This window comes from Coptis chinensis, chromosome 6, assembly GCF_015680905.1.
Source record: "Coptis chinensis isolate HL-2020 chromosome 6, ASM1568090v1, whole genome shotgun sequence".
NCBI classification, from domain to species: domain Eukaryota; kingdom Viridiplantae; phylum Streptophyta; class Magnoliopsida; order Ranunculales; family Ranunculaceae; genus Coptis; species Coptis chinensis.
The window spans coordinates 84,823,078-84,850,553 of NC_141461.1; the positions used below are offsets into that span (position 1 = coordinate 84,823,078).

General features: G+C 36.1%; 3 protein-coding genes across 7 annotated transcripts; 1 reads left to right on the forward strand and 2 right to left on the reverse strand.

The window, feature by feature from the left end:
• Positions 1-98: 98 nt before the first annotated feature.
• TET10 (tetraspanin10) lies at positions 99-4,816 on the reverse strand. 2 transcript variants are annotated; one of them, XM_086569490.1, is made up of 11 exons: positions 4,239-4,816; positions 3,985-4,097; positions 3,807-3,861; positions 3,641-3,696; positions 2,602-2,649; positions 2,156-2,204; positions 1,987-2,070; positions 1,844-1,911; positions 1,470-1,595; positions 1,318-1,393; positions 99-504 (listed from the first exon to the last, which is right to left on the reverse strand). In XM_086569490.1, the coding sequence occupies exons 1-11, from the start codon at positions 4,293-4,295 to the stop codon at positions 430-432; spliced, it is 807 nt and encodes a 268-aa protein (XP_086425616.1). In that variant the 5' UTR covers positions 4,296-4,816; the 3' UTR covers positions 99-429. The 2 variants fall into 2 exon arrangements, with proteins under 2 accessions (XP_086425616.1, XP_086425617.1); XM_086569491.1 differs by lacking the exons at positions 99-504; positions 1,318-1,393 and having other exon boundaries at positions 1,466-1,595.
• A 373-nt stretch (positions 4,817-5,189) lies between these two features.
• On the reverse strand, positions 5,190-27,453 carry LOC147494992 (Nucleic acid-binding, OB-fold-like protein). 4 transcript variants are annotated; one of them, XM_086569483.1, is made up of 15 exons: positions 27,144-27,451; positions 13,313-13,912; positions 13,153-13,238; positions 12,937-13,071; positions 12,742-12,850; positions 12,433-12,531; positions 12,041-12,331; positions 11,851-11,958; positions 9,452-9,523; positions 9,261-9,347; positions 8,903-8,974; positions 8,698-8,787; positions 7,814-7,894; positions 7,174-7,242; positions 5,190-5,536 (listed from the first exon to the last, which is right to left on the reverse strand). In XM_086569483.1, exons 1-15 carry the CDS (start codon positions 27,342-27,344, stop codon positions 5,462-5,464), a joined length of 2,175 nt encoding a protein of 724 aa, XP_086425609.1. In that variant the 5' UTR covers positions 27,345-27,451; the 3' UTR covers positions 5,190-5,461. The 4 variants fall into 4 exon arrangements, with proteins under 4 accessions (XP_086425609.1, XP_086425608.1, XP_086425610.1 ...); XM_086569482.1 differs by having other exon boundaries at positions 7,814-7,921; positions 27,144-27,450; XM_086569484.1 differs by lacking the exon at positions 7,814-7,894 and having other exon boundaries at positions 27,144-27,452.
• Positions 16,742-19,743, forward strand: LOC147494993 (uncharacterized). Its single transcript, XM_086565296.1, has 3 exons — positions 16,742-19,065; positions 19,223-19,472; positions 19,563-19,743. Exons 1-3 carry the CDS (start codon positions 18,224-18,226, stop codon positions 19,662-19,664), a joined length of 1,194 nt encoding a protein of 397 aa, XP_086421422.1. The 5' UTR covers positions 16,742-18,223; the 3' UTR covers positions 19,665-19,743.
• Positions 27,454-27,476: the final 23 nt, after the last annotated feature.

Here is a 27,476-nt window from a genome sequence, read left to right on the forward strand (position 1 = left end):
AGTGCTATGTAACTGTGAGACCTGTGTTTTTCAGAACCATCAGGTCACCTGCAATTGTGGGAGGCGTAGGTGATAGATAGGTAAAGAAAAGTGAGGGAGAAAAGAATAAAAAAATGTATGTAGTGCGCAACAAGGCATTAGTAACTAGTTCACATACACTATCCATGCTATATAACAACAAGGTTAATAACTTCTACAACTGTAATCCATTGTACTCTGGATAAATAATGAAAACAACGATAAAGCCTTCAGTTAAAGCTCATATTTTCAAAGAATGCAATTGGTTTTACTTCTTCTGAAAGACTTTCAGATTGAGAACATCATTTCACCTTCTTGGCGTCTCTCTCATTTCCACTTCTTGCAGTGTCTACTAGTCTCGTGGATGAACTCCAATTTTCCAACAAAGTATAGTCTTCTCAGACAGTGAAGTCACCTCCGAACTTTGGATGAATGATCTCTAGTAGCATTCTTCCGCGCACAGCATCCCACAAAGTAGATAAATGACTGAAATAGACGAGTTCACGTTAGTGAAAGTAAAAATAACATAATTCAACAATAAATGAGAAACAGTTTCATATTCGCTTTCCAAATACAAGTCACATGCCAACTGATCTACATGCATGAGATGCCATTATCTACGTGAGTTGTGGATTGTTTCACTATATCTAAAAATTGGTCCTTTAGCTCAGAGTTTAATCACTGTGATTAGCGTTCAAATTGGTCACTCAAATATGTGTATGATGCAAAAGCACAGGCCTTCAACAGATGCAGCTATAAGTTGGTTTCTTAGAGTTATGGGGTTGTTCGACTCCATACATAAAAGTTGGATCTCTAGATTAGAACCTAGTCTCTATAACAAGTCCAGGGATACTATAGTAGTCAATTTTACTGATGATGCAAAAGGGAGGCTTCATCAGATGCACTTTCTTGTGGATGCAGGACAGGATAATTTAAAATAATCATACCGATAGTTTGGTATTTGGTTAGTCTCAGCAATGAGTCAGTGACAAATAGGTGTTAGAGAAAAGTTGTCTGCAGTCTTGGTCTATATGCCTGTTGTTTTCTTCCTGTCCTAGTACTCTTTATCCTTTTCTTCTTGGTGGATTTCTAAATAGTTTTATGGTTTACTGCTTGGAAAAAAAAATTGCTTTAGTCTTCTGAAAAATTTTAAACTAGAAAACAAGATCACAGTTATGACAAAAGGAAGCCTATTCTAGTCTGTTAAAGTATTAAACGACATCTATCAATAAGTCATTTGGTTTGAGATCAAAGTATTGAATTCCTAAAACAAGATATTAGTGGAGATGGTCATCTTACCAAAACAACAAACAGAGCCACATTAAAGATCGCTACCACTCTCCATTCAGTTTTCATATACTGTGCAACCCCAGCCCTGAAAAGAAGATAAGATAAATGTTAGAACGAAATATATTTTCAAGGAAGAGAACATGGGCAAAGGACATCCTTACTTGCAAGAATCGCAGTTGTAGCACTTGATGGCTCGGGAGTTACGGTAAAGCTTGCAGTCATTGTTAGTACTGACTGGTCGAAAGCTCAAGTCATAGTATGAAGCATTAATGGCAGGATAGCCACACCTGAGATAATAGAAAGTAAAGCTTTAATGGATGAAATTCCTGTTGCTTGTATTTTTCATAAAGTTACCATTCTTGAACTGGTATACTTAGGCTAATGCAACCTACTAAATCAATGATATAAAATGGATATATGTTCAAGTACCACTCCAGATACACAAGTAGATGTTAATAATATTACCTCCGGTTTGTATAAAGAAGCAAGAAAGAATTGAATTTGATATTGGAATATAAATTTGAGAGAGACATACTCAGATGGAGGTCGACAACAACCAGCCTCCACAGGTGTCAGGTTTCCCTTTTTGTACTGCTTAAGTGTCTGCAGAAACCTTTGAACTGTCAAAGGAAACTCAAAAAACAACTTAAAAAAATAAGAATATGAAGAAAATTTGACCTTATATTTCTTGGGCAGGTTATTGCAGTCTTCCGATTTCACCAGACAACTTTTCAAGTGCTTCCAGTTTTCTGTGTTGTTCAGCTAGGAGAACACAAAAAGGAGATTAAAAAACTTGGTAATCCGGTTTAACAACTTGCATTCTTAATTTGAAAATAGAATGCCTTACTTGTTTCCGGAACCAAGAACTGTAATCTCGAAGCTGATACTCTTTGTACCTGCAAAGGTGGTGAGCAACAGGGGAAGACATCATATCTAAAATAATAAATTTACACTATCCTGGTTCTACATTTTTACTGCAGGTAAATGTGGAAGGCTTGAAAAGTTTCCTCACGCCCTTTTCTATTACTATAACTTCATGGAACACACTAATTTTCATATATTTTACACGGAAGAAATAAATCATAAACAAAAGTTTGGCAACTAAGTTGCAAGCTAGGTTACATGGACACGCTATATTTTGAAAAAAATCTGTGTCGGATACGTATCCACGTGTCCGTGTCGGACACATATTGCATGTAATTTATCTCGAATTTTGATATTTTGCCATGTCTGACAATTCTTATCCGTGTCCGATACGGAGTGTCAATGTAACCTAGGTTGCAAGCGTCATACCTAAGTCCAGCTACACTATGACCAGATCCATTATTTGTTATGATGAACCTGCAAGCATGAGAAAGAATTTCAAGTTATAATTTATGACGAGGAAAAGAAGCATACTAATAATATACCATGCTCCTAAACTAGAGTACGTGTAACTCATCATATGTGAGTTGTGACACACTGCTGGAACGTAGCTGTTGGTTTAGTATCACATCGGTAAGGAAGCTGCTCTGGATATATAGTGATCTACACGCTTACTCTGTGTCAACGATATTTGGAACACCGTTTACCCTTGATGGCCTATGGGCCTTGGGTGGCCAAGAGGGGACAATCTCAGTATATCACCTAATACAGGGCCGGGTGTTTACAATTTTGCTATCTGAGCAGAGGATGCTTCGTCCCTAAGGGGGTGGAAAGTTTGCTCCTACAGATGATTGCATGTTACTTTCAGAAGATAGGCCTTGTTTGAGGTTCATGGGAGGTCCTGACAATAAAATGTCAGACCTGATACAAACCATGCAATTCTCTACTCCAGTGAACTTCCCTCGACCTCTTGAAAGAGAATTTGGGAGTTACAAGCCAAGAATGAGCACATCCATAGATATCAAGTCAATAACCCAAACTTAATCTTTTGCACCAGAGACATACATCATGAATACTAATTCTAATGAGTCTGGTTTCAGATTGTTACCACATTGTTATCCAACCAGAATGATGGATAGAGTGATAGACATTAACACGTAACACGCAAAAGTACAACAGACCCGAGGCCAGTATTCTATGGCTGCATATACCTTGTTATCATATATTCTTTCTTTCTTCTTCGTTTTAGTATGGTTTATTTTGTTCATTATTATTGATATTCTTATTCTTACTATTACTATATTATATATTTTATTGCGTATTCTTTAGTTGTTACTCTCGCATCCTCAGAATTAATGGAAAGAGCTACTGTGTATGACAATGATAAAAATGATGCCAAAGTAATGCATTGGTGTCAAATGAACAATGTAATTAGACAAACATTGGCTTTCACACAAGAAATACTTACGCCAACACTGTGAAGACCAGAATCGCAATCAAGATCAGGCATAACAGCACGAGATACTTCAATTCTGTGTTAAGGTCATCATGTATTTTTATCATAGCGGTACATTGCAACAGAGAATAGCAGTAACAGAAAACCCAGAAACTTGAGAATCATTGGAAAAGGATACAATCCACAACAGTATAGAGATGTTCTTATACGCGCCCATAAACCCAATTAGAGAGCTGTAAGTAAACGATATCCAAAATCAATGTTCTTTGCTTGTCATGCATAGAAGAAGTTAAGAATGAGTATTAAAAATGAGATGAATGCATATTTGGAGAATTAACGAAATAAAAAACGCTTACACTAGAAGAATGAAGCCGCCGAGGCCTAGAACAGGGAGGGTGAGGGTCTTTCGACAGCTGTCATGGTGGGTGTTCAACCAAACACCAAAGCCTATCACTGCTAATGCCAATAGCTGAAGCATGGAAAACGCACACCAGAATGTGTATTTATATTAAGTAATGGACAGGCAAATGAAGCATGGATAAACTAGTAGATGCATGGAAGTAATAGATAAAGCTAGTAGAGAAGAAAGAGAAAAGGAAGAGTTGGTCACCATTGTGAGAACGTTTATCCATCTGATCACAAAGTTACTGGTTCCAGCACTAGTCATCTTCTACTTCTCTCTTAAAGCTTGTGCACAAAGAAAGAAGGAGAGTGTATTAAGAAAGAAAGAGAAAGAGAGATGTAGATCTAATAATGCAGGAGTGTTGGATATTCTGACACACTACGTAAATTTTCTTGGTTTTTCAACTTTAAAAAGTAGTAAACATTTGTACCTACCAAAAACACTTAACGAAATTCCATATTTAAAATTTTAAATTCTCAACTGGCACTAGAACAGTAGAACTAGCACTGCATGAAAAAGTAAAATCTCACTATAGTTGTATGCGTGTGTTGGGACACAAATTCACGATATTTTGCACTTTGGGTGGGGACTTATCCTGAATTAAAGGTGCTGAAATAATAAGCACATGGGCGTTGTTCTTTCAAGCTTTGAAGCAAGCCAACCCATACTCTATCCATAGACCATCAGTCAACCTAGCTTAAACACTAAACTTTTTTTTAATAGATTCCTTTGCTTGTCTCAAAGGTTCACTGTTAGAGAAATAGAGAATAGACAACAGGATTCGTACATGCTGTTGTTAGTGAACAACAAATCCATAACGTTGAATATTAAAGTTTGATTAGTTAATGAAATGTTAGGAATCAATGACTATCAAGAGTATACTAGATTGCAAACTCATCTAGTCTTGTACTTGCGTTTTGTTTACTCTTTCTTCCTGCTATCCATACGGGGCCTTCCAGTTGAGCATACTTATATGTATGTGTTATCTACGCAGCACATATTCCCTCCAAACAGTTTCAGTAAGCTAAGTTGTATATTGTACTGCATGGTGAGAGCCTGGGGTAAACGTATATTTCTACAATTATACTAAACATAGAAAGGGGACTGCGGGTCTCTTCTACTAGAATTTCATAGCTCTGCTGGGCGTTCACTGTTCACTGAAAGAATTTGTACTACCTTTTATTTTTTATGTTTCAATAATCAATACAAATTCATATTCCTGTAAACGAAACATGGCAATGCATAGTGATGCGGGTACTACAGTTTTCTCCTATCACGATCACTGTTAAGATCATCTGTACTGCCTCTTGTCACCTATGCTTTTGAGACGATTATACAAAATTGACTCATACATAAGAACAACAAAAAGTATGCATATGCCCAAAAAATAAAAAATATCAACATTGGTATCAAACTCGGTAGTAAAACATTTATTCGACCCTATTTGTACATGCTAGAATGGCAGCTTTCATCTCTTCTTTATCGAGTGACGCTTGCACTATGACCTGCAAAAGATGAAGGTACTTTTTTCAAAAGCAGAAATGGAACACCAAATTAATTGTGTAATAATAATATAAATGCCCAAAACCAGGATCACTAGAATGCGTTTCTATAGTTGACTATCATATCTCTTTTCTGATCTCGTATTCTTCTGAAAGTATAGCTACACATACTGAACATATAGCCAGCAACCCCTTTTTTGCTAGTTAGCTTATACTAAAGCTAATCTCTTTAAACCACAAAAAATTCTGTGAATTGCATTTGATGTTCATATTAGTAAAAGTATTATGTACAACCCTAGGACTTGTTCCTACACAAGAATCACATCGATGAACCAATAATAGTGGCTCATCTTTAGCATATTCAGTGGACTTGCAGAATCAAGGGAATGACATTATCGTTACAATCCCCTCAGTCCCACTGCTTATGACGAAGTCAAGGGGTGATATGAGTTCCATGAAGTGAACAGCACAAGGGCAGAAAATCCAGATAGACTGATATATCGGAGCCCTGATTTTCGGATACATAGAGCCAATATGTCAAAATATATGGAGGCCAAGGCAAGAAATGAAAAGAAATAAAAGTTGGAAAATCAGAAATATTGGCGAATAAATATCAGAAATACCAACATCACAGCACTACCAGACCACTGATATTGTAATATATATCTCCAATATATTCAAAATTTTCGGCCTTGACTAGCACCAATAAGATGAACATCACATCCTTGAGCTTTATTTATCCCAAGAGGGGAGGGCATATTTTTGTTCATAAGCACTTAAAACTTAAATGTACGTAAGCAAATCTAAGCTAGGTTCTGCTGCAAATCGTACGTAAGCAAATCTAAGCTAGGTTCTGCTGCAAATCTGTTTCTGCTGGGACCGTGTCAGGAAGCAAGGAGCCTTGTCAACCTAAACCAAAGCTTACACACCATAGCGGTCTAAAGGGAACTAATAATCTAATAGGTGAGATGGTACTGCCTTCTGCTTGTAAAATTACTTATCTGGCACTATGCACACAAGTGTGTATATACTCAAACTGTGTTAGTATAAAATTACGGGTTAATTTACTTAAACATCAAATTGGTTAAGTGTACACGACTTTATAAGGTGCTAGGATCTCACCTACAGCTACAGTAAGTTACGTCTTACACATGGTAAGGTACTTGTTAGTCTGTCATCCAGATCCCCACACTTGTCATCCCGAAAGGTACGCCAAAAGTGTAACGTACCATCAATCTAATATAGGACTCCCAAGATCAATGTTAAATATATGAAAAGGTTCTGCAAAGCAACTTACACCTGTAGAGGTGATGTAACCTACTCTTTCACTAGAGTCGAATGGGTATTTTCGGAACACTGAATTTTGAGCAGAGATCTTTGCATCACTGGAATTTGATTGTATATTGGATAACAATATTATTTGACTACTTGGCCTTGGAAGAAGAATAAAAGTAATGTGGAGTTGAAACACAGTAGCCGCATTATAGAGTAGCATATATTTGTCTGTTACTAATAAATTACACATTTGGCCCTAACTCCTACTGGATCTGCTTTCCTACTGGATTTTGAATCTGGTTTGACGATTGCAATAAAGTCAGTTTCAGTTAATAAGTATTTTTAACAGCTTTTGATATTCATACCTCCTGGACTTTGTTTCCCGATCGAGCAAGAAGCTTGTACTGGTTTTGAAACATGGAAGCCATATAAACCTGTTACAAAAAATTCCAAATTTTGGTTTGACGATGATGAATAGAAACATAAATAAAGCTTTATAGATGGTTACAGGGGTGAAGGAAACCTTTATAATCTTCATTTCAATAATTCACACATGGTATTACTGTACTGAACCACATCATACTACCATGTGGGTGCGCGTGTTGGATACACCTTGTAGGGATACTACCATGTGTTAATCTACTCACTGTCCACATGGAAATTGTGTGAGTGAAGGATTGAGCGTGATCTCTCTCCTCACATGCTTTGCCGGGGACTAGACATGGGGAGTTTCTATTACCCAGTAATTCTACATCCATACTTTAATTAAGATCCAGGGCACAAAACTTAGGCCAAGGAAATTATAATATATTTGAGCTAGCACTTTAGAGTCAAGTCGGTGGTGCTACCAAAGAAGCAGCCTAGGCTCGTTCGTAAGGAGAGGGAACTATGATACCTCGTGGGAGGTCATTTCTTAGGCTCATTCGTAAGGAGGTCATGACCCAATCCTCTTTAGTCTTTTTCAATAAATCTTTTTTAACAAATTTGCCACTGAATTCCACACACCTGAAAAGTAGGAGCTAGACCAGGGCTCAAGAAAAAGCGGCCTTTTGATACAGATTGCACACCTTCAATATCCTCCAGTTCCTTAATAAGTGATTCCACGTCAGCCCACTGCCCAATTTCATGTTATGACAGTGATATATGCCAAGTTAGCCAAAACACAAAGAAAACTGGAAGTTCATATCCATTGCATATACACTAGGGGTCAACGAGAATCTCGGTTGGAAGAGAATGGCATTGAATATCATGAACTAGTCTTTCAAAGTTACTATAACACCTTCAGATGCACATTTCCCTCAAATCAAATCAAAGTACGATAAAGTTTGACAAGATAAAACTGTATAGGAGCAAGGACCAATCATGTGTTGTGTCAACAGGAGATTTAAATTTATAAAATTTCTAAGAACGTGCGGAATATTGGCAACAATTAGATGTTTGCAACTAACTTCAGCATGCACAATTGGCTAGCTTGGGTAGTTTCCTGGATCAGCTCTAGCTTTAGTCTGCAAATTAAATAAAATTTATGCAGTTAAAGGTGCAGGGGCACTGGAGGTGAGTCAAGGGGCTAGGTGACACAAGGCGTGAGATGCTTGGGGTGAGCCTAGGTGGGTCATTGACTGCATATAACTTCATACCTGAGCAACCTAATTTGTCAATATAGGTCAAGGACCACGCACTAAATCCGCAGTTTAGCGCTTCCCAGGCAAAAACGTGGGCAATCCTTTTTCTGTAACGTGGGTAATTCACACACTGCTTAGGATCAGTTCTACGCTTTGGCTACTTAGCTTCATACTGGTTTAATCTTTTCAACTTCTTCTAGTAATCTCTCTAAACAAGGATTACCATGATAAATACACTGTTCCTATTAAAAGCACAGAGTCAAGAACCTCAATATCTGCCTGTGCTGCTTCAAGTCTCCTATCCAACGAATTACTGTCGCCAACAACAGATTCCAAGGCTTCAATCAATGGATCTGGCTGCCAAGAAAATACTCTTATCATTAACAACAACAGGTGAACAGAACACACTCTTGATGTGGGATGAAAATCAGGAAATAAGGAAAACGAGAATCCAACTTTATATATACCCTACCATTATCTCCTTCAATGACAGCATAATGCGGTCGAGTGCAAAATCCAATTGGTGAACTTTTGCCTCAACTATCTGAAACCAAAGTGATTTTCTCAAGATTAGAAATGCTTGGGAAGAGAATAATGAGATGTGAGATAATCCTATCAAGAAAGACACAAAAATAAAACCAAAAGGCACAACCAGCAGCAACATGCATGCGCTACAGTGTATAGTTAATTATCAACAAACCTAGTTCAATAGAATTCTAAATACATACAGATGTTAAAGCACCGCACAGTTAAGCAGACAAAAAAAAAAATCAAATAAAATTACCTCTGGTTATCAAACATTCACCAAATAGGTAAGAAAGTTTTTATACCTGACCAATTTTGAAAAATGATGAAGGATCCAAAGTAGCATCCCATGAGACTTCTGACTGATGAATCAGAGCAGGAACACCTTCGACCTTCATATATTATTTGGGTTAAAATTTGATTAAGGGATATGGTTTGAACAAAAGAAAAAAACGACAAAACAGTATTATGAGACATATAAACAGAATTGAAGTACCTCAACAAATATACCAAAGTATGTGATTTTCTTGATGCAACATTTCATTACATCCCCAACATTAAGCTTAGCCTGCACCATTAGTTAGGAGCTCATGAACAATAGTACATAAGAAGCTGATGACAACCAATGTGGCATTGAGAGTTGTTGTTTATGACGTAACATTACTGGTGGAAGCACACAAAAACAATTTCGAAATGAGACTTCTGACTAATGATTTTTCTATTATTAGGAATTGGGGATCAATTACAGGCGATTTGCCAGCACATTCAGAAACTCAGAAGCCTTTGTAAGGGACTGACCTTAGTAATCACAAATGCCCAGCAAAGTCTGGGGCAAAGGGTACCGCTACCCAACTGTCCTCCCACAGTTCGGGAGCATATCATCCTTAGACCTACACTTCATGATTTTGTACTCACTCCTCAATTATCATCCCCACAATCTGTTATGCCGCATGATGTTTGTATCAGTTCACATTATTTTAGTTTCTAGCAAATTTAATGTTATACGATGTTCATCTGGAAACCCACAATTCTATCAAGAACTATAAAAAGCCTAGTTGGAGTTTCCTTCCAATAGACATTAAGGCTTTCCCTATCTTACCAATCTGCCGTGAGATGTTGTCCAGCTCAAGATATCTACATACTACATCAACCGGTATCAATACCAAAAAGAAAATAGAAAAATCTAAAACACAAGGTCCCATTATGAAACCAAGATGGTTACCGCTGCAATAGGATCCAACTTTTTCGTGAGCCCACCCCTTTCTTTGTCTACAAATTTTCCTTGGATAGCCAGACTCAAATAGGAAAATTTCCTTGGATAGCCAGACTCAATAGGAAAATTACAAACCAACTAAAATTTCCGGTTCATCTCAATGTAATCTAATTTATTTGATCCAAAATATGGTAATTAGGGAAATTATAGATCCAGTAGGTGTTACCGCATAAACGAAAATGTGCATATAGCCACTAGGTGTTACTGTGGTCTGAGGATTCAGTAGGCATATGATTTCTGCCTTTTACTAGTAAAATTACAAATAGTTCCAAAACTATGTTTGTATTTTGTAAATTGATAATCACATATGTTCCCTAGCATCCTACTGAAATCATCAATCATATAGCACCCACTTACATCGATTTACTTTACTGTAGAGTTGAATCATAACTTAACCATATTCTTGTTAAATCACATACTTGCGGCCGTAGATATCCTGGAATCATCAATCATATCGTACCCACTTACATAGTTACATCAACTTGCTTTATTATAAAGTTGAATAATAGTTTAACTACATTCATGTACTCATCCAACACATTATTTCCAAATGACAGAGTCCAATCAACTGAACAATACAATTGTCAATTGACAACCTTAAAAGAAAATATGTCCTGCTAAAACAATGTTATCCCATTTTTCTGTATTTATTTATTACTTCAAAATTTTCCTTGGAAACAATGACACTGGCACGTGTCATTGCTTAAAACAACGGTGAGAAGTTTCCAACACACAGACCTAACAAAACTGATACACAACAGACCAAATAAAACTGATACGCAAAGTCTCTTGAAGGGTGTAGAAATCAGACTAAAACATGGGGCACAAAACTCTCTAAAAGCAAAATTCCTAGACGAATGGAGTGTTCATGTTATATAGTAAATCCTAGTCCACCCAAGAAAAGTGATAGTAATGCTATTCACTATCAGTGTCATCCCAAAGACCAATTTTATACTGAACTGCAATGAACCCAAAAAAAAAAAACTGATAACATTGTAGACACCATTAATTCTATCCTTGTCAACTGGAAGGCTCAATTCTCACGTTAATTTATCCTATTCACTAAAATCATCTTGTAGTGATCGTAGGCTAAAAATAATCCCTCAAACAATGAGGGACGGTCACCTTCTCTAATCTTAAATCCACAAGGCATTCACATATACAAGCACATAAATACTCGACAATAACGGGACATTAGAAAAATCAAAAATTCAATATGGCCGATGTGTCTTTAAGGTAGCTTCTACTCTAATATCATACATTCAATAATGCATAGTAAGAAGCCTATCTTACAATGTACAGCAAAGCTGCAACCCCAAATGCCTTCCAAAACAAAAGTTAATGTTAAAAAAAAACATTTAGCTTTCAAGTGGAGTTGCAGCTTTGGATTACTAGAACAACATTTTTTTACTCTGCCAAAAAAAAATTTACAGCTGCACAGCAGATTGGTAAAAAAAAAATTTACTCGTTTTACTTTTTAAGTATTTATTTTCTTGTACACATGCAAACAACTTTAAACAGTAGCTGCTTATTTACTCTGCCAAAACTTATTAAGAAAACAAATCGCTATTTTATGGATAAGACAGTGCAGACACAACAGGAGCCAGCAGGCGTTCACTCACCATTAGACTTCTTTTCTTTTGAACCAATTCTTCTTTTTCTTTTGGCTTTCCAGAGAACATCAGCTTCCTAGATTTTCTATCAGCTAATACAATATTCACTTTGATTCTCTGCAAGATGGAAAAATATCAGACTAAGACAGTGATTCTAACAAAATTGAAGAGATTCTGAAATAAGATCATGTCTGTGTACCAGACCAACAAAGGATGACAAGAACTTTATCTTCTCTTGGTCGTATATCTCAAGAAGATCCTCTAAGTTCATGTTTGGAGACAGCTTTCCCTCAACTTTTTCTGCTGTAAGATTTGCATCCAGAGGACGATTTTTGTCTAGAGATTCATAAGCTCCAACAATGCCTAAATTTTGCCGGTACATCGATGGGTCTAAGCCTTTCTTTCTCAGCCATGACTCAAAAGCTAAGAATTTCCACTTAGCTCCAAGATTTCGGTAAGGTAAAAACCCAATCAAAGAGCCAAAAGATGCCTAGAACACACAAAATGAAAACTCTCATAAATGACATGCATGACAGTTTTTGAATGACTGACATTTGACCAAATCGACCAAATCAAAAGAAGGATACATACAACAAAACCTCTGGTGCTACAGCTGATCAACTCCACTTCTTCCCTTCCTCCAGTATTAGAGATATATTCTGCCCTTGACCAATCAGCATCTTCACGTTCCTACAGAATTCCCAATGTACTTAGACTCTAACTGTACAAATGCAACCTGATGAGAGTAAGCTAATTATCCTACACAGTGAAGTCTTAATCACAATGCATCAAGAATACTGTAGAATACATGGTTTTTAAAATCCTGCACAGAGATTAAATATAGTGCATCTCACTTGGGTAATATAAAAGTCAATAAGAGATGCAGAAGCTGGGACGCACCTGGAGAGGTACTGCTGAGATAAAATCCTCTATCTCAGCATGAACATTGCCCAAGTTAGTTGCTTCTTCTTTGACAGGACTAGATGTATCTTTTAAGGACTGGTCCAATCTGAGAAAACATAAACATCAGCAACGGATCACAAACAAGAATGAAGAAAGCAATTAAAAAATATGAAAAAAAAGAGACTATAATACCGTGGCGGTTTTCCTTGCAGTTCAACTTCTGGTTGAGTGACAGAAGCTTCTTTTTCATCAAGTTCGAATTCACTAATCAAGTTAGTTGCTTCTTCTTTGACAGGACTGGAATTGTCTTTTAAAGACAGGTCCAATCTGTAACAAGAAAACATCATCAAATGGTCACAAACAAAAATGAAGAAAGCAATTAAAAAGCATAAAACAGAACTATAATACCTTGGCGGTTTGCCCAGAAGTTCCACTTCTGATTGAGTTATGGAAGCTTCCTTTCCATCAAGTTCGAAGTCACTCTGCTCAAGTGGCTGCAATTCTTGAAAAATTAGTCTCCATATCACTGAGTACAGAATGAACTAATCAAATTGGATTCATTACCTACAGTGGATTTGACTTCTATTTTAGACCCTTCCGAAAACGATTTGTTGCTAGTTCCCAGAGGTTCAAGAGAATCATTTCTAGCCATGTTGCTCAAATCAAAACTTGAAACTTCAGAATCGTCAAGATTCACCTTATCTTGATCAGCATCAATCACTAGTCTCGATGGTTCAGGTTTTTTTAACAATGTGATGTCACTGAAATTGTCCTTGGTTTCTCCCTTGCTCATTCTCAATGACAAATTCGGTTTAATTGTCAGCCTTGAAGATTTCTTCACCTTAATGTCATCTTCTGGAAATGCAGCAGAAGGTTTCCGCAGAATAACATTTGGAATGCTGCTTCCTTTTGTAATACCGTCCATTGCATGTCCTGCTGAGGATGGTCTGGCCTTGTTCTTCTGAGACTCATATGGCTTGTTATCATTATCATCCACTTCAAACTTGACTCCTTTCTTTGGAACTGGCCGCACCAAATTCAAGCCACTTTTAGAAGACGGTCTTCCTTGAAATTCTTCTACGAATTCACCAATTTGAAAGTTTTTCTTGTTAAACGCCTTCTCGATTTCTAGATAGGAGACATCAGGGTTTGCTTTTCTACCCGCTATCTAGTGATAAGTCCACAAACAAAAATGATGTGAGGACACATGATGATTAGCATGTGCAACACACATGCTTACATATTTCTATTATTTAGATTAGTTGTTTCTTTTTAGCTTGGTTTCTATTTCAATTATTAGTAGCTTCTAATTAGGATTTAGGAATAGAGTTTGGTTTCTATTTAGGTTTCATTGATTGTTTATAAATACCATTGTAAACAAGAGATGATCAGACTTGATTTATTATTAGATTAAATTTATGAAATTCGTTTTTATTCATTAAACCCTAGTTTTGGGTACATTGTATCTATTGTTTTTGCTTCCGTGACAAAGATACATCAAATTGGTATCAGAGTTCAGCAACTTTCTTGGTTATTTTGCTATGGCAAATCAAGAACGAGGTCGTGGGAGTTAATACAAGGTTGAATCGAGTAGAAGACGCAATCTTGGATATGCAACAGATGATGCAGAATCAGAAAGGAAAAGGAACAGCAATTGACGTTAAGCAGGCTGCCCAAGAATCCAATCCTGATGCTGACTCAGAAAATTTGTCAAGTTCCTAACTTCCTCAACTCTCACGTCGTCGCCATCATGCACCCACGCGCAATAACTCTTAAGCTTCCACTTCGTAGTCTAACAACACAGAGTTGGGTGCTACTCAAAACCCCAAACAGCAGCAAGTGGACACTCATAGTAGAGAGGAATCAAATTCGATCCCATCATCTCCTATTCGGAAAGATCGGCGTCATCTTCCTCCCATTAATCCTTTTCAAGGCAAGGCCTTGGAAACTCAGATCTACTATCAACAAAGAGGTGGTGATAAACTTCCTCATTCACCACTTCGAGTTCGTCAACAACAACAAAGAGACGAGGAAGACAGCAAGCAGAAGAGAAACTAGGAAGAGATGTTCGACGGGAAAAAGATGAACTCCTTCCTGGTCGCATTGTCACCAAGTTCGGCATTTTATTAAAAAAAAATGCGTTTAAAACCCGTTAAATTGGTAAGACGTCTTGCATCAGTTTAAAACCCGAGTTTTTCAAAATATCGCATTTTAAACTTAAAAAACGTATTTATTGCAAGATTTTGAAAATCTCCCATTTAAAACTTTATTTATTTTATTTTTTTATATATATTTTTTTTCTAAAAGAAAACGCGAGTATAAAAAGGGGTTTTGGAGTTTACCTTTTTGAAGAGTGGGTGTTAGACTGGCTTATTGAGACAATTCTATTTTGTTTTGGACTATTAATACTTCTATTTGTCGTACTTGATTATGCCATTATGGTTGGTAATTAGTAGTATCTTATTTAGGGTCGTGTTTTAGTACTGAATCTAAAACTTCTAGTATTAGGATGAATAATTAATACGCATTTGAATTTTCATTCATTTGTATTATTATTATTTGTATTTGTTGTGCTTATTCTCTTTTCCACTTTTATAAAAAATCAAACTCCTTATCTATCGTATTCTTTATCATCAATTTTTACCGTTTTTTTTACGTATTATACGTATTAAACCCGTTTTTTATGCCCCACGTTTTTTTACGCCTTTTTTTCCATTTTTTTTCCGAGACGTTCCATTTAAAACACGAACTAAATTTTTTTCAAGTACAACGTTTTAAACCCGTACCGTACTTGGTGACAATGCTTGGTCATGCACTTCCCCATCAGGCCTAAAAACAAAATACTTATGGGCCAGCAGGCAGTGTTATCAAAGTCGTATGATTCTCGACTTGAATCGTATGACTCGAGTCGTAACTCAATAAATCATAAAAGTACTAGTAAATCGTTGATGACAGGAATCAGTAAAAAATGGGGATTCAAATCGCAAATTCGTAGGAATCGGAAATAATAACGATTCCTTCGATTCAAAAAAACAACAACAGGTAATCAGGAACAGATCAAGAAAGGAAGAAAAAATAAAAGGGAAGATAGAAAGAAATCAGAGAACTTAATATGTAAGGTTTCGTACATTTCTAATTCTTCTCTTTCTTTTATTCTCCTTTCTTTTCTTTTTTTTTGATTACGTCTGAACTCTCCTCCTCAAATTTTTTTTTTTTCTTTTGTTGACGAAGGGTTATATAGGTTATATGGACCTGTGTTAGGTCCAACCCAACCTAATAAGACTTGGGTCAGGTCCATATATAACTTAGGCTCATATTCAATTCGAAAATTAGGGTTTAGGGTTTTCAATCAAATTCAGTGTTGTAGAAACCGGTCAAAACCGTGAGTTGATTCGAACCGTATAGAAATCGAGTTAAATCATTGGCAAAACTGGAAATTATGCAAACCGGCATAAATCTCATGCGATTTGTCTAAAACTCGCAAATCGCGAGTTAAATCTTAAATCTTCCGGTCTATATACAAAAAATTTATTTGGAACTTCAACAAAAAAATTAAGGAGAAAAAATCCAAGTAGAGAATAAGAGATGCAAGAGATCTAATTTGTCGTTACTTACATAACTTTACTTTAATTTATAACTATGATTTCATTTTTTCTTTAGGTTTTCCATTGATGGGGGCGGTGCAAGTTTTGAATCTGAAGAACCTGATGGAGAAAAAAGGAAATCATGTTTAGGAAATTATTTTCTGTGGGTAGATGGGACATCAATTTTTGATGTCTTAAGTTAGGGTGGGTCTTATAGAAAAAAGAGAAGAAAGTTAGGGTGGGTCAAACACATTGACTATAGTGGATTTTTTTTGCTGTTTACTTTTGACTTTTGACTATAGAAAGTTATGGGTTGTGGGGCAAACTCAGACACGTCTTGATGCTTTTTTTTTGTTTGTTTTTGTGGGCAAAGTGGCAAACCAACTAGCCACATTTTGGAGGCCACATTTTTTATTTTTTATTTTTTATTTTTGCTTATTGAGTTAGAATAAATTTAGCTTTTTAGAATAAACGTGGAAGTATCAAAATTTGTTGCAAAGTTTATATATAGAAATATTTTCGTTAACGAAATTTGTTGTAATTATAAAAAATTTTTACATAAATTATATCATTGTATGGAATGTATATATTCTTGATGCAAATTTGACGTAACTATAAAATTTTAATCGGAAATTAATACAATTCTATTCCACTATCCGAGATACTTAGCGAATTGAAATTCAAGTCAAGATCAATAATTCAATATAATAATCTGGAATTTTTATTTTACCAATTGTAAACCTTATGCAATGATTGATGGAGTCATGTGGTCTAGTATGTTCTTGGATTTAAATTTGGATTTGGAGTCATTTTGTGTTATTTACTTTAAGTAAATTTGGAAATCATTGAAACATTCACATAAACTTCATTCATATATAGGTTTATAATCATACATATATTTTTTGAAGTCTAAAATGCTTGGGGAAAAAAATCTTACGATTTACGATACGGTTTAAGATTTAATCTGACTCTTAACCTCTACGGTTTAAGATACGAGTTACGATTCTACAACATTGACCAAATTTCAATCTTTTTTCAGAAATTTCGACCATTATGTCTCCATTCCACACATATATAATACTTTTTAGAGTATTATAAGTGTGGAATGGAGATTTGGGGATTTCTCTTAGGGTTTCTACTTTCTTATACTCCAAAGCTTTCAACATTTATCTTAAGGTGAAGTTCAAAATTTCTTTTCCTACTATCTTTCTTTACTACTTTAGTTTTCTATTTGAACATGGCTAAGAAAAAGAAAGAAATCCAAGATGATGTTACATGGAAACATTGCACTAAGGTGGGTGATGGGAAAAAGGCAAAACTTAAGTGCAACTATTGTGGGAAAGAGTACTCTAGAGGTGTTTTTAGAATTAAACATCATTTAGCTTCTACTCATGAAAATGTTGTTGCATGTGCTAAAGTTGAAAGTGGTGTAAAAGAGTTTTTCTTTAAGTTGTTAAGAGGAAAATAAGAGGAAAAAGCAATTGTTAGGTGATGAGTATGATGGTGGAGATGAAGAAGGGGGTGCGGAACTTGTAGGTGAGAAAAGGAAACTTGCTTTAGATGCTTTTGCTCAAAGGTTTCAACCATCAAGAAAGAAATCAAGTGGTACTATAACTACCTTGAATTCTATTTGGAAGAAGCAAGATAGAGATGATCTTTGTGTGGATGTAGCTAGGATGTTGTATGCTAATGCTCTTCCATTCCATTTGGTCAAGAAACACTATTTTATCAAAATGTTGCAAAATGTTGCTAAGTTTGGGAATGGATTTAAGCCACCTAGTTACCATGATTACCATGAGGTGAGGACAACATTCTTACTGAGAGAAGTGAAAAGAAATAAAGTGGACTTGATGGGAAAGTACAAGAAGGAATGAAATCTAAAAGGGTGTACCATTATGTCGGATGGGTGGACCGATGGAAAGAATCGATCAATCACAAACTTTCTTGTCAATAGTCCCAAAGGGACTTTCTTTCTTAAGTTCATTGACACCTCGGATGAGACTCATAGTGGGGATTATCTTTTTGAGCTTTTAGATGGTGTTATTGAAGAAATTGGAGAAGAGAATGTTTTACAAGTGGTAACCGATGGTGTTTCGGCTTATGTTAGTGCGGGTGCAATGTTGATGGAAAAGAGGAAGACAATATTTTGGAACCCATGTGCCGCCCATCGCTTGAACTTAATGCTTCAAGATATTGGTGAGTTGCCTACACATGTTAATACTATCTCAAAAGCAAGGAAAATAACGGTGTTCATATATAGGCATGGATGGGTTCTAAACAAGATGAGGAAGTGTACAAAAGGAAGAGAGTTGCTTAGACCCGGAGTTACAAGGTTTACAACTAATTACTTGACTTTGAGAAGCATCCATACTTGCAAGAAGGGATTAAAACAATTGTTTACATGTCAAGAATGGCAAGATAGTCTTCTTTCCAAGAAAGGTTCTCTTGGTTGTGATGTCCAACAAATAGTTCTAGCGGCTGCTCGTTTTTGGGATGCCATCAAGTATTGCCTCAAATGTGTGCTTCCCTTAGTGAAAATATTGAGACTAGTTGATGGGGATGCCAAGCCGGCCATGGGTTACATTTATGAGGCAATGGACAAAGCAAGAGAAAAGATTTTGAGCAACTTCAAGGGAGTAGCAAGTAAATGTTATGATGTTTTGGAAATTGTTCTAAAGAGGTGGAACTATCAATTGCATAGGCCTCTCCATGCGGCGGCATATTATCTTAATCCAACGTAAGTTAACTACTTAACTTATAATTGTTTTAATGCACAAGGTAATGTTTTTTCTTATGTTAACACTTATTTGGATTTTGTTGCATACTTTTTTTTTTAGATTTCATTATTCACCTACCTTTCTAACCGACCATGAAGTTAAAAAAGGTCTCATCTAATGCACTGAAATTATGTGCCCAACACCTCAAATGAGATTGAAGGTAGATAGACAACTTGAGAAGTTTCACAATGCAGAAGGCTTGTTTGGTAGTGCCATGGCTATTCAATTGAGGGATAAGAAGCAACCGGCATTGTGGTGGGACACTTATGGAGGGAGTTGCTCGGAACTTCAAACTTTAGCCATTCACATTTTGAGTTGTACTTGTAGTGCCACCGGTTGTGAAAGAAATTGGAGTGTCTTTAATCATGTAAGTCAGAGCCAAACTTATTAAGTGTTTCAATAGGCATTTAGCTATCTTTTAGTCTCTATGTCTCATAATGGTTTTGTACATTTTTAGGTTCATTCGAAGAAGAGAAATCGATTGGAGCAACAAAGACTTAGTAACTTGGTGTATGTAAAGTACAATCTTCAATTGGAAGCTAGGCAAGAGACGAGTTGAGAATGGAGACTTTTATGATCCAATCTCTTTGGAGGATATGGAATCGGATGATGAATGGATCACAGAAAAGGAAACACCATGTCTTCCTACCGATAATTCATGGATGGATGTGCATGAATGCTTTGAGGTTGGGGAAAGTTCAAAGAAGAAAAAGAGAGGTAAAAAAGTGTAAAATTTCCTATTTATGTTTTTCTTATAATGTTCTTTTAAGTAATTAAACATTTCCAATCTTTTTATAGGGCCGAGAGATTTAAGGTTGAAAAATAAAGGAAAGGGGAAAGTCCAAGAAGTTGAAAAGGAGAAAGAAGACGCAAGTGAAGATTATGATGGAGTCGAAAGCAAGGAGGATGTGTCTAGCATGGATGATGATTGAAGAATATATAAATTGGGAATTGATGATTAGTGTCTTTTAGAATTTTGAGTGTGTTATGACTTGTAGTTATTTAAGTCTAACTTAGTAGTATATTTTTGTGGTTTTAAAAAGAAAATACTCTATGTCTATGGTAGAGATTGTCTTCTCAAACTCTTGTTTTGTTGTCTTTTGTGAGACTTGGTGATAAAAGTTTGCTATATCATTGAGAAGAAGTAATTGAAAAGATCTTTGGAGAATCTAATTTCATTACAACGATATATTCTTTTGGCTTCAATAGCATTACAACACTAGTTTCAATAACACATAAATTCTCTTTGTTGAAATAAACTATCTTTGTTGTTGATGATTTGATGGAATGGTCTCTATGTGCCTATATCCATTGTGAATGATGGAAGAACTATTCTCTAACTCTTAAAGTGCTGTGCAAATAAGAAAAAATAAGTGATTAGTAGTTTTTTTATGGTATATTCATATATGTAAAAAATTTACAACCCCTATATATAATATGGCTTGAATCTTACGATTTACGACTCGATACGATTTACGATTTGGTAAAAATGGAAAACGATTCCCGTTTCGATTAAAGAGTTGACAACATTGCCAGCAGGTCAAGCCCATGTTTTTAATAACAATCCATACCACTAGCACCACGTCCCAACCATAGTCCAGCACAAGGCCATGATTCATCTGATTCTCTACTAAGTACACTGCAAAGAAATCGCGGCCAACCAAGCCGTAACGCCCCTAATTTTGATCCGCAAGATCCTCCGGATTCTTCATCTAGTCCTTCTCCACCGCGTCACGGTAACTGCAATAATCAAAACCAAAGGTGCGGGCAACACCACATTTGGCAAAATAATGCAGGTAATTTTGATATTAATCGTCTTTTGCGAATTTTGGAGAAGACTCAAATGGGTAATATACGTTTAGATGTGCCTGAATTTGATGGCAAATTAAAGCCCGATGGTTTTGTGGATTGGTTGAATAAGATTGAGAAAGTCTTTGATTATAAGAACATGACGGATCCCAAGTGTGTTAAATTGGTGGCTACTAAAGTAACGGGTTATTTTGTTTGGTGGGATGAATTACAATTAACTCGTGAACAAGCAGGCCGTCACAAAATTACTACATGGAACAAGATGCACCGTGAGTTAAAGAAATAATTTATTTCTTATGACTATTTTGAAAGGGATTTGTTCATGCGTCTTCAGAACTTAAAACAAAGACTTCAGACTGTGACTGCATATACTGAGGAGTTTCTTTTGTTGTGTACACGAGCTGACTTATCTCATGGATCAAAAAGTTGGGAGATATTTGAATGGTTTACGAAACTCTATTCGAGAGGAATTAGCTTTCAAGGATATTTATGATATGTCTGACGCCATTAAATATGCTCTTAAAGCTAAAGAATTGCTCCACTCTTCTCATTCCGCTACTGCTAGTGCCACTCTTGTTGCCTCTTCTTCCAAACCACCCCCTCCTAGCTACATGCTATGAGTGCAAGGAGATTGGACATGTTCGCAGCGACTGCCCTAAACGCAAGCGTGTTGGTTTAACACAGGATGAGGAGCATCTCACTCTTCTTGAGGCAGAACCCACTGAGATTAACTCCCGCAGATTCCAGTTGTCCCATGTTGATTGTTCGCCGTTCTTTAATCACTCAAGTTGTTAAGCAGGATCCTATGTTATGGCTTCATCATAATATTTTCCGTACACGTTGCACATCAAATGGCAAGTTGTGTAATGTTATCATTGATAGTGGTTCTGGTGACAATATTCTCTACAGATATGGTGGACAAATTGAAACTCAAGGATGAACCACACCTTGAACCTTATACCCTTTCTTGCTTACAGGATGGTGCTACAGTCAAAGTTACTCGCCGATGCTTGGTTCCTTTCTCTATCGGTCCTACATACACAGATGAAGTATAGTGTTCAGTTGCGCCTATGGATGCTTGCCATTTGCTACTTGGTCGACCATGACAATATGATCTCATTGCCCTTCATAATGGGCGCGATAACACTTATACATTCACTTCTCATGGTGAGATGATTGTTTTAACACCATTGGCTTCAGTGTGGCCTATCTCTTATCCACACCCACCAGTGAAGCCAAATTTTCTAGCAGCAGGGCTTGACTGTGGTATGTTTGTTGCAATTATTAAATCATTTGTTTCATGTCTTACTACTATCCCACATGTGTTACAACCATTATTAGACTCCTTTTCTAATGTCTGTAATGAGCCTACTGAGGGAGGATTGTCTCCATTGCGTGACATCTAGCATGGGGCAATTGATTTAATTCCTGGGGCACCTCTTCCTAATTTGCCCCATTACCCCATGGCTCTTTTTGAGCATGCCGAATTACAGAGGCAAGTTTATGAGTTATTGGCTAAGTGATTCGTTCGCAGAGTATGTCCCCTTGTGTTGTGCCAGCTTTACTCACTCCTAAGAAAGATGGGAGTTGGAGGATGTGTGTTGATAACAGGGCTATTAACAAGATTACTGTGAAATATCGTTCTCCTATTCCACGCCTTGAGGATATGCTAGATTCCTTACATGGTGCTAAGGTGTTTTCCAAGCTTGATTTGAGATCTGGATTTCATCATATTCGGATCCTCCTTGGAGATGAATGGAAAACTGCCTTTAAAATGAAGGATGGTTTATATGAGTGGTTGGTCATGTCTTTCGGTCTTTCTAATGCTCCTTTTACTTTCATGCGTCTTATGACTCAAGTTTTGAGTCCTTATTTGAACAAGTTTTGTGTTGTCTACTTTGATGATATTATGATATACAATTCTTCTGAGTCTGAACATCTACAACATATTGAGCTTCTTTTGGGTGTTTTTTTGCGTACTGAAAAACTTTATTTGCAGCTTAAGAAATGTTCTTTCATGGTTGACTCTGTGGTCTTCTTGGGTTTTGTAGTTTCGGCTAATGGTATTCATGTAGACGACTCCAAAGTCCAAGCTATTATTGAGTGGCCTATTCCTACTACAGTGACTTAGGTACGTAGTTTTCATGGGCTAACTTCTTTCTCTAGGAGGTTCATTCATAATTTCAGCAGTATTATGACTCCTCTTACTGCTTTGACAAGTGAGAAAGTTTTCAAATGGACTACTGAAGCTAATGTCACATTTGACTAAATTTAGAAGAAGATGACTTCTACTCCTGTTTTAGCCTTGCCAGATTTAACCCAACTCTTTGAGGTGACATGTGATGCTTGTAAGCATGGCATTGGTGCTGTTTTACACCAAAATGGTATGCCAATTGCTTTCTATAGTGAGAAACTTACTGGTGCTAAATTGAATTATTCTACATGACTTGGAGTACTATGCAGTTGTATAAGCTGCACGACATTGACATTATTATCTTATTCATCATGAGTTTATCATCAAGTCTGACCATGAAGCTCTTCACCATCCTAACACCCAAAAAGGTGTCAGTGCTAGACATATTAAGTGGAACTCCTTTTTACAGAAGTATACTTTCCACTTACAGTTTCAGGCTGGAAAGGATAATCGAGTTGCTGATGCTTTGAGTCATCGTTCTCATCTCTTGGTTACTCTCCGTACATCTTTGTTTGGCTTTGATGAGTTACGTGACTTATATTCCCAGGATGCCTATTTTGGTCCGATCCATGCCGATTGTTTGATACATCATGGTATATCTGGTGAGTTTTTCCTCCATGATGGTTTCATATTTCGGGGTTCACAACTTTGCATTCCTATTTCTTCCCTCCGTGATCAGATTATGACTGAAATGCATGATGGGGGGTGAGTGGTCACTTTGGGATCATAAAGACCATTGCCTCTATCAGAGAGTACTTTTGGCCTACTATGCATAGAGATATTAACAGGCTTATTGAGCGTTGTTATGTGTGCCAGACAGCGAAAGGTAAGCACACTAATGCTGGTTTGTATACTCCAATTCCTTATGAACCTTGGGTTGATGTGTCCATGGACTTTGTGTTGGGCTTACCTCGTTCTACGCATGGCAAGGATTCCATTTTTGTGGTTGTGGATCGTATCTCCAAGATGGCTCATTTCATTCCTTGCACACGTACTACAGATGCTACACAAGTTGCTCATTTATACTTTCGTGAGATAGTGTGTTTGCATAGTTTACTTCGCACTTATCACTTCTGACAGAGATGTCAAGTTTACTAGCTACTTTTGGAAAACATTATGGAAGCTTTTTAAAAGTAAGCTCCAATTTTCTACAGCTTTTTACCCACAAACTGATGGGCAAACCGAGGTTGTTAATCATAGTTTGGGAGATCTACTAAAGTATTTGATTGATGAGGACACATGATGATTAGCATGTGCAATACACATGCTTACATATTTCTATTATTTAGACTAGTTGTTTCTTTTTAGCTTAGTTTCTATTTTGATTATTAGTAGCTTCTAATTAGGATTTAGGAATAGAGTTTGGTTTCTATTGAGGTTTCATTGATTGTTTATAAATACCATTGTAAACAAGAGATGATTAGACTTGATTTATTATTAGATTGAATTTATGAAATTCGTTTTAATTCATTAAACCCTAGTTTTGGGTATTTTTATACATTGTATCTATTGTTTTTGCTTCCGCGACAAAGATGCATCAAATTGGTATCAGAGTTCAGCAACTTTCTTGGTTATTTTGCTATGGCAAATCAAGAATGAGGTCGTGGGAGTTAATACAAGGTTGAATCGAGTAGAAGACGCAATCTTGGATATGCAAAAGATGATGCAGAAGACAAATTACCTGCCCAAGAATCCAATCCCGATGCTAACTCAGAAAATTCGTCAAGTTTCTCACTTCTTCAACTTTGAGAGGAATCAAATTCGACCCCATCATCTCCTTTTCGGAAAGATCGGCGTCATCTTCCTCCCATTAATCCTTTTCAAGGCAAGGCCTTGGAAACTCAAATCTACTATCAACAAAGAGGTGGTGATAAACTTCCTCACTCACCACTTCAAGTTCGTCAACAACAACAAAGTGATGATTCCGAACCACAAAATAATCATCTACCTCACCGTCAAGCAGTAAGGGAGACGAGGAAGACAGCAAGCAAAAGAGAAACTAGGAATAGATGTTTGACGGGAAAAAGATGAACTCCTTTCTGGTCGCATTGTCACCAAGTTCGGCATTTTATTCAAAAAAACGCGTTTAAAACTCGTTAAATTGGTAAGACGTCTTGTATCAGTTTAAAACCTGAGTTTTTCTAAATATCGCGTTTTAAACTTAAAAAACGTATTTATCGCGAGATTTTGAAAATCTCCCGTTTAAAACTTTATTAAAACTTTTTTTTTTTTAAAGAAAACTCGAGAAGAAAAAGGGGTTTTGGAGTTTACCTTTTTGAAGAGTGAGCGTTAGATTGGCTTATTGAGACGGTATTGAGACGGTTCTATTTCTAGCTTCTAATTAGGATTTATGAATAGAGTTTGGTTTCTATTTAGGTTTCATTGATTGTTTACAACTACCATTGTAAACAAGAGATGATTAGACTTGATTTATTATTAGATTGAATTTATGAAATTCGTTTTTATTCATTAAACCCTACTTTTGGGTATTTTTATACATAGTATATCTATTGTTCTTGCTTCCACGACAAAAAATAAAATAAAATAAAATAAAACTTGGAATACAATATCAATTTTTTCTTCCTATAATCTATCAACTTCGAGAAACAAAACATTAGGATCTGATTATTTTCTATTACCTTTTACACATTACCTGATATAACACAAACCACAAAATACATTCAAAATCAAAATCCTACCTATCGCGAATAAGGCAGACTCAATACAACACCCATTATGACTTTTTCATCATATAACACACAGTTATAAGAGGGTCTTATAAGATGTCTTATAAAATTGGTTTGCTTTTCATCTTAAGCATCTCTTATAAGCACTTGAAAAAAAAGAAAAACCTAATACACAACTTCTTATAGATTGGTTATTACAAACACTATCATTCTTGTTCGTTATAAATTTCTCAATTCTTCTTGTTCACATTGATTACGATACATAAAAATGTGCATGCAAATTCTTCATATTGCTCATAACGCATATAAATGTACATACTTTCAAATAAATATGCAGTATTACAATCAATTTATATATAATTAGTGGAAAAACATTTATGTCATTAGGAAAAGATGGGGTTGCTAGGAGTGATTTGGGGAAGAAGAGTGGTGTCAACACGGTGGTGGAGCAATAGGGAGGAAGGATGGTTGCTAGGGTTGAGCGATTGGGGGAAGAAGAGTGGAGAAAGAAGAAGAGATAAATGAGGGTTAGGAATGGGTTGGGGTGTTTGTGTCATTTTATAATCTATAAAACTTATAAAAATGAAGTAGATGCAATTTTGGGTTTTATAAAAATTAGAGTCTCTTATAAGATATTTATAGTAGAATGTTTCTTATAAGAAGCAAAAAACAAACAAAAAAAATGCCCAAAATCAGTGGTCCACCTCTTATAAGAGGTTATAAGAGTTTTATGTCTTATAAAAGGGAAAAACAAATGGCCCCAAAATTCTACTAGAAATATCTTGTAAGACCCAAAATTGCATCTATTTCAATTCTATAAGTCTTATAGATTGTAAAATGACAACCTAAAAGCCCCCACCCTTATACCCTGAACCCTCATTTCTCTCTACTTCTTTCTCCACTTTCTTCTTCTCCAAATCAATCAACCTTAGCAATCTCATTCTTCCCCAAATGACATAAATGTTTTTCTATTAATATAAACATTGATTTTAATAATGCACATAGGTTTGAAAGCATGCAAATTCATATGCATTGTGATTTGTATCCACATTTATATCTATTGTGATCAATGTCAATAACAAAGAATTGAGAAATTTTAGTGTATTATTTGTAAAATTCCAATCTATAAGAAGTATTTGGTATTTATTTTTGTATAACAGTACTATCAAATGCAAAACACCCATATACAAATTTGCCCTCTACACACTAAAAACAACCTCGACCCACAAATTTTCCATCCTCATTTCACTCATTCAAGCCTTAAGAACTCATACACTCGAATTGCAACCAAATGTAAATTTAACAGTACCAAACTAGCAATAAAAAGTGAAACTGGGACATATATTACCTTAGCTAGAGTTAACTTAGGATCTTCACCAAGCATACGACCAAACTTGAGTTCCATTTGGTCCCATTTGTCAAGTTTTGGTTCATCTTTTGAAGCAAGGACTAAAAAACTAGTACTGGGCCTTGATGAAATGAAAGAAAAGTTTGGTTTTTTAAGTGGGAAAAAACGGGTATAAGTTGTAGTGAGTGTGAAAGAATCCATCTTTAATATTATAATGAGAATTTCAAAAAGTTGGAAATCATCAAGTCTAAAATGAGGGGAAGAAGTTTTGAGTGTCTTTTTTTGTTGCAGAGAAAATGAGAAATGAAGATAAAATTTTTAAGACTGTCAGGA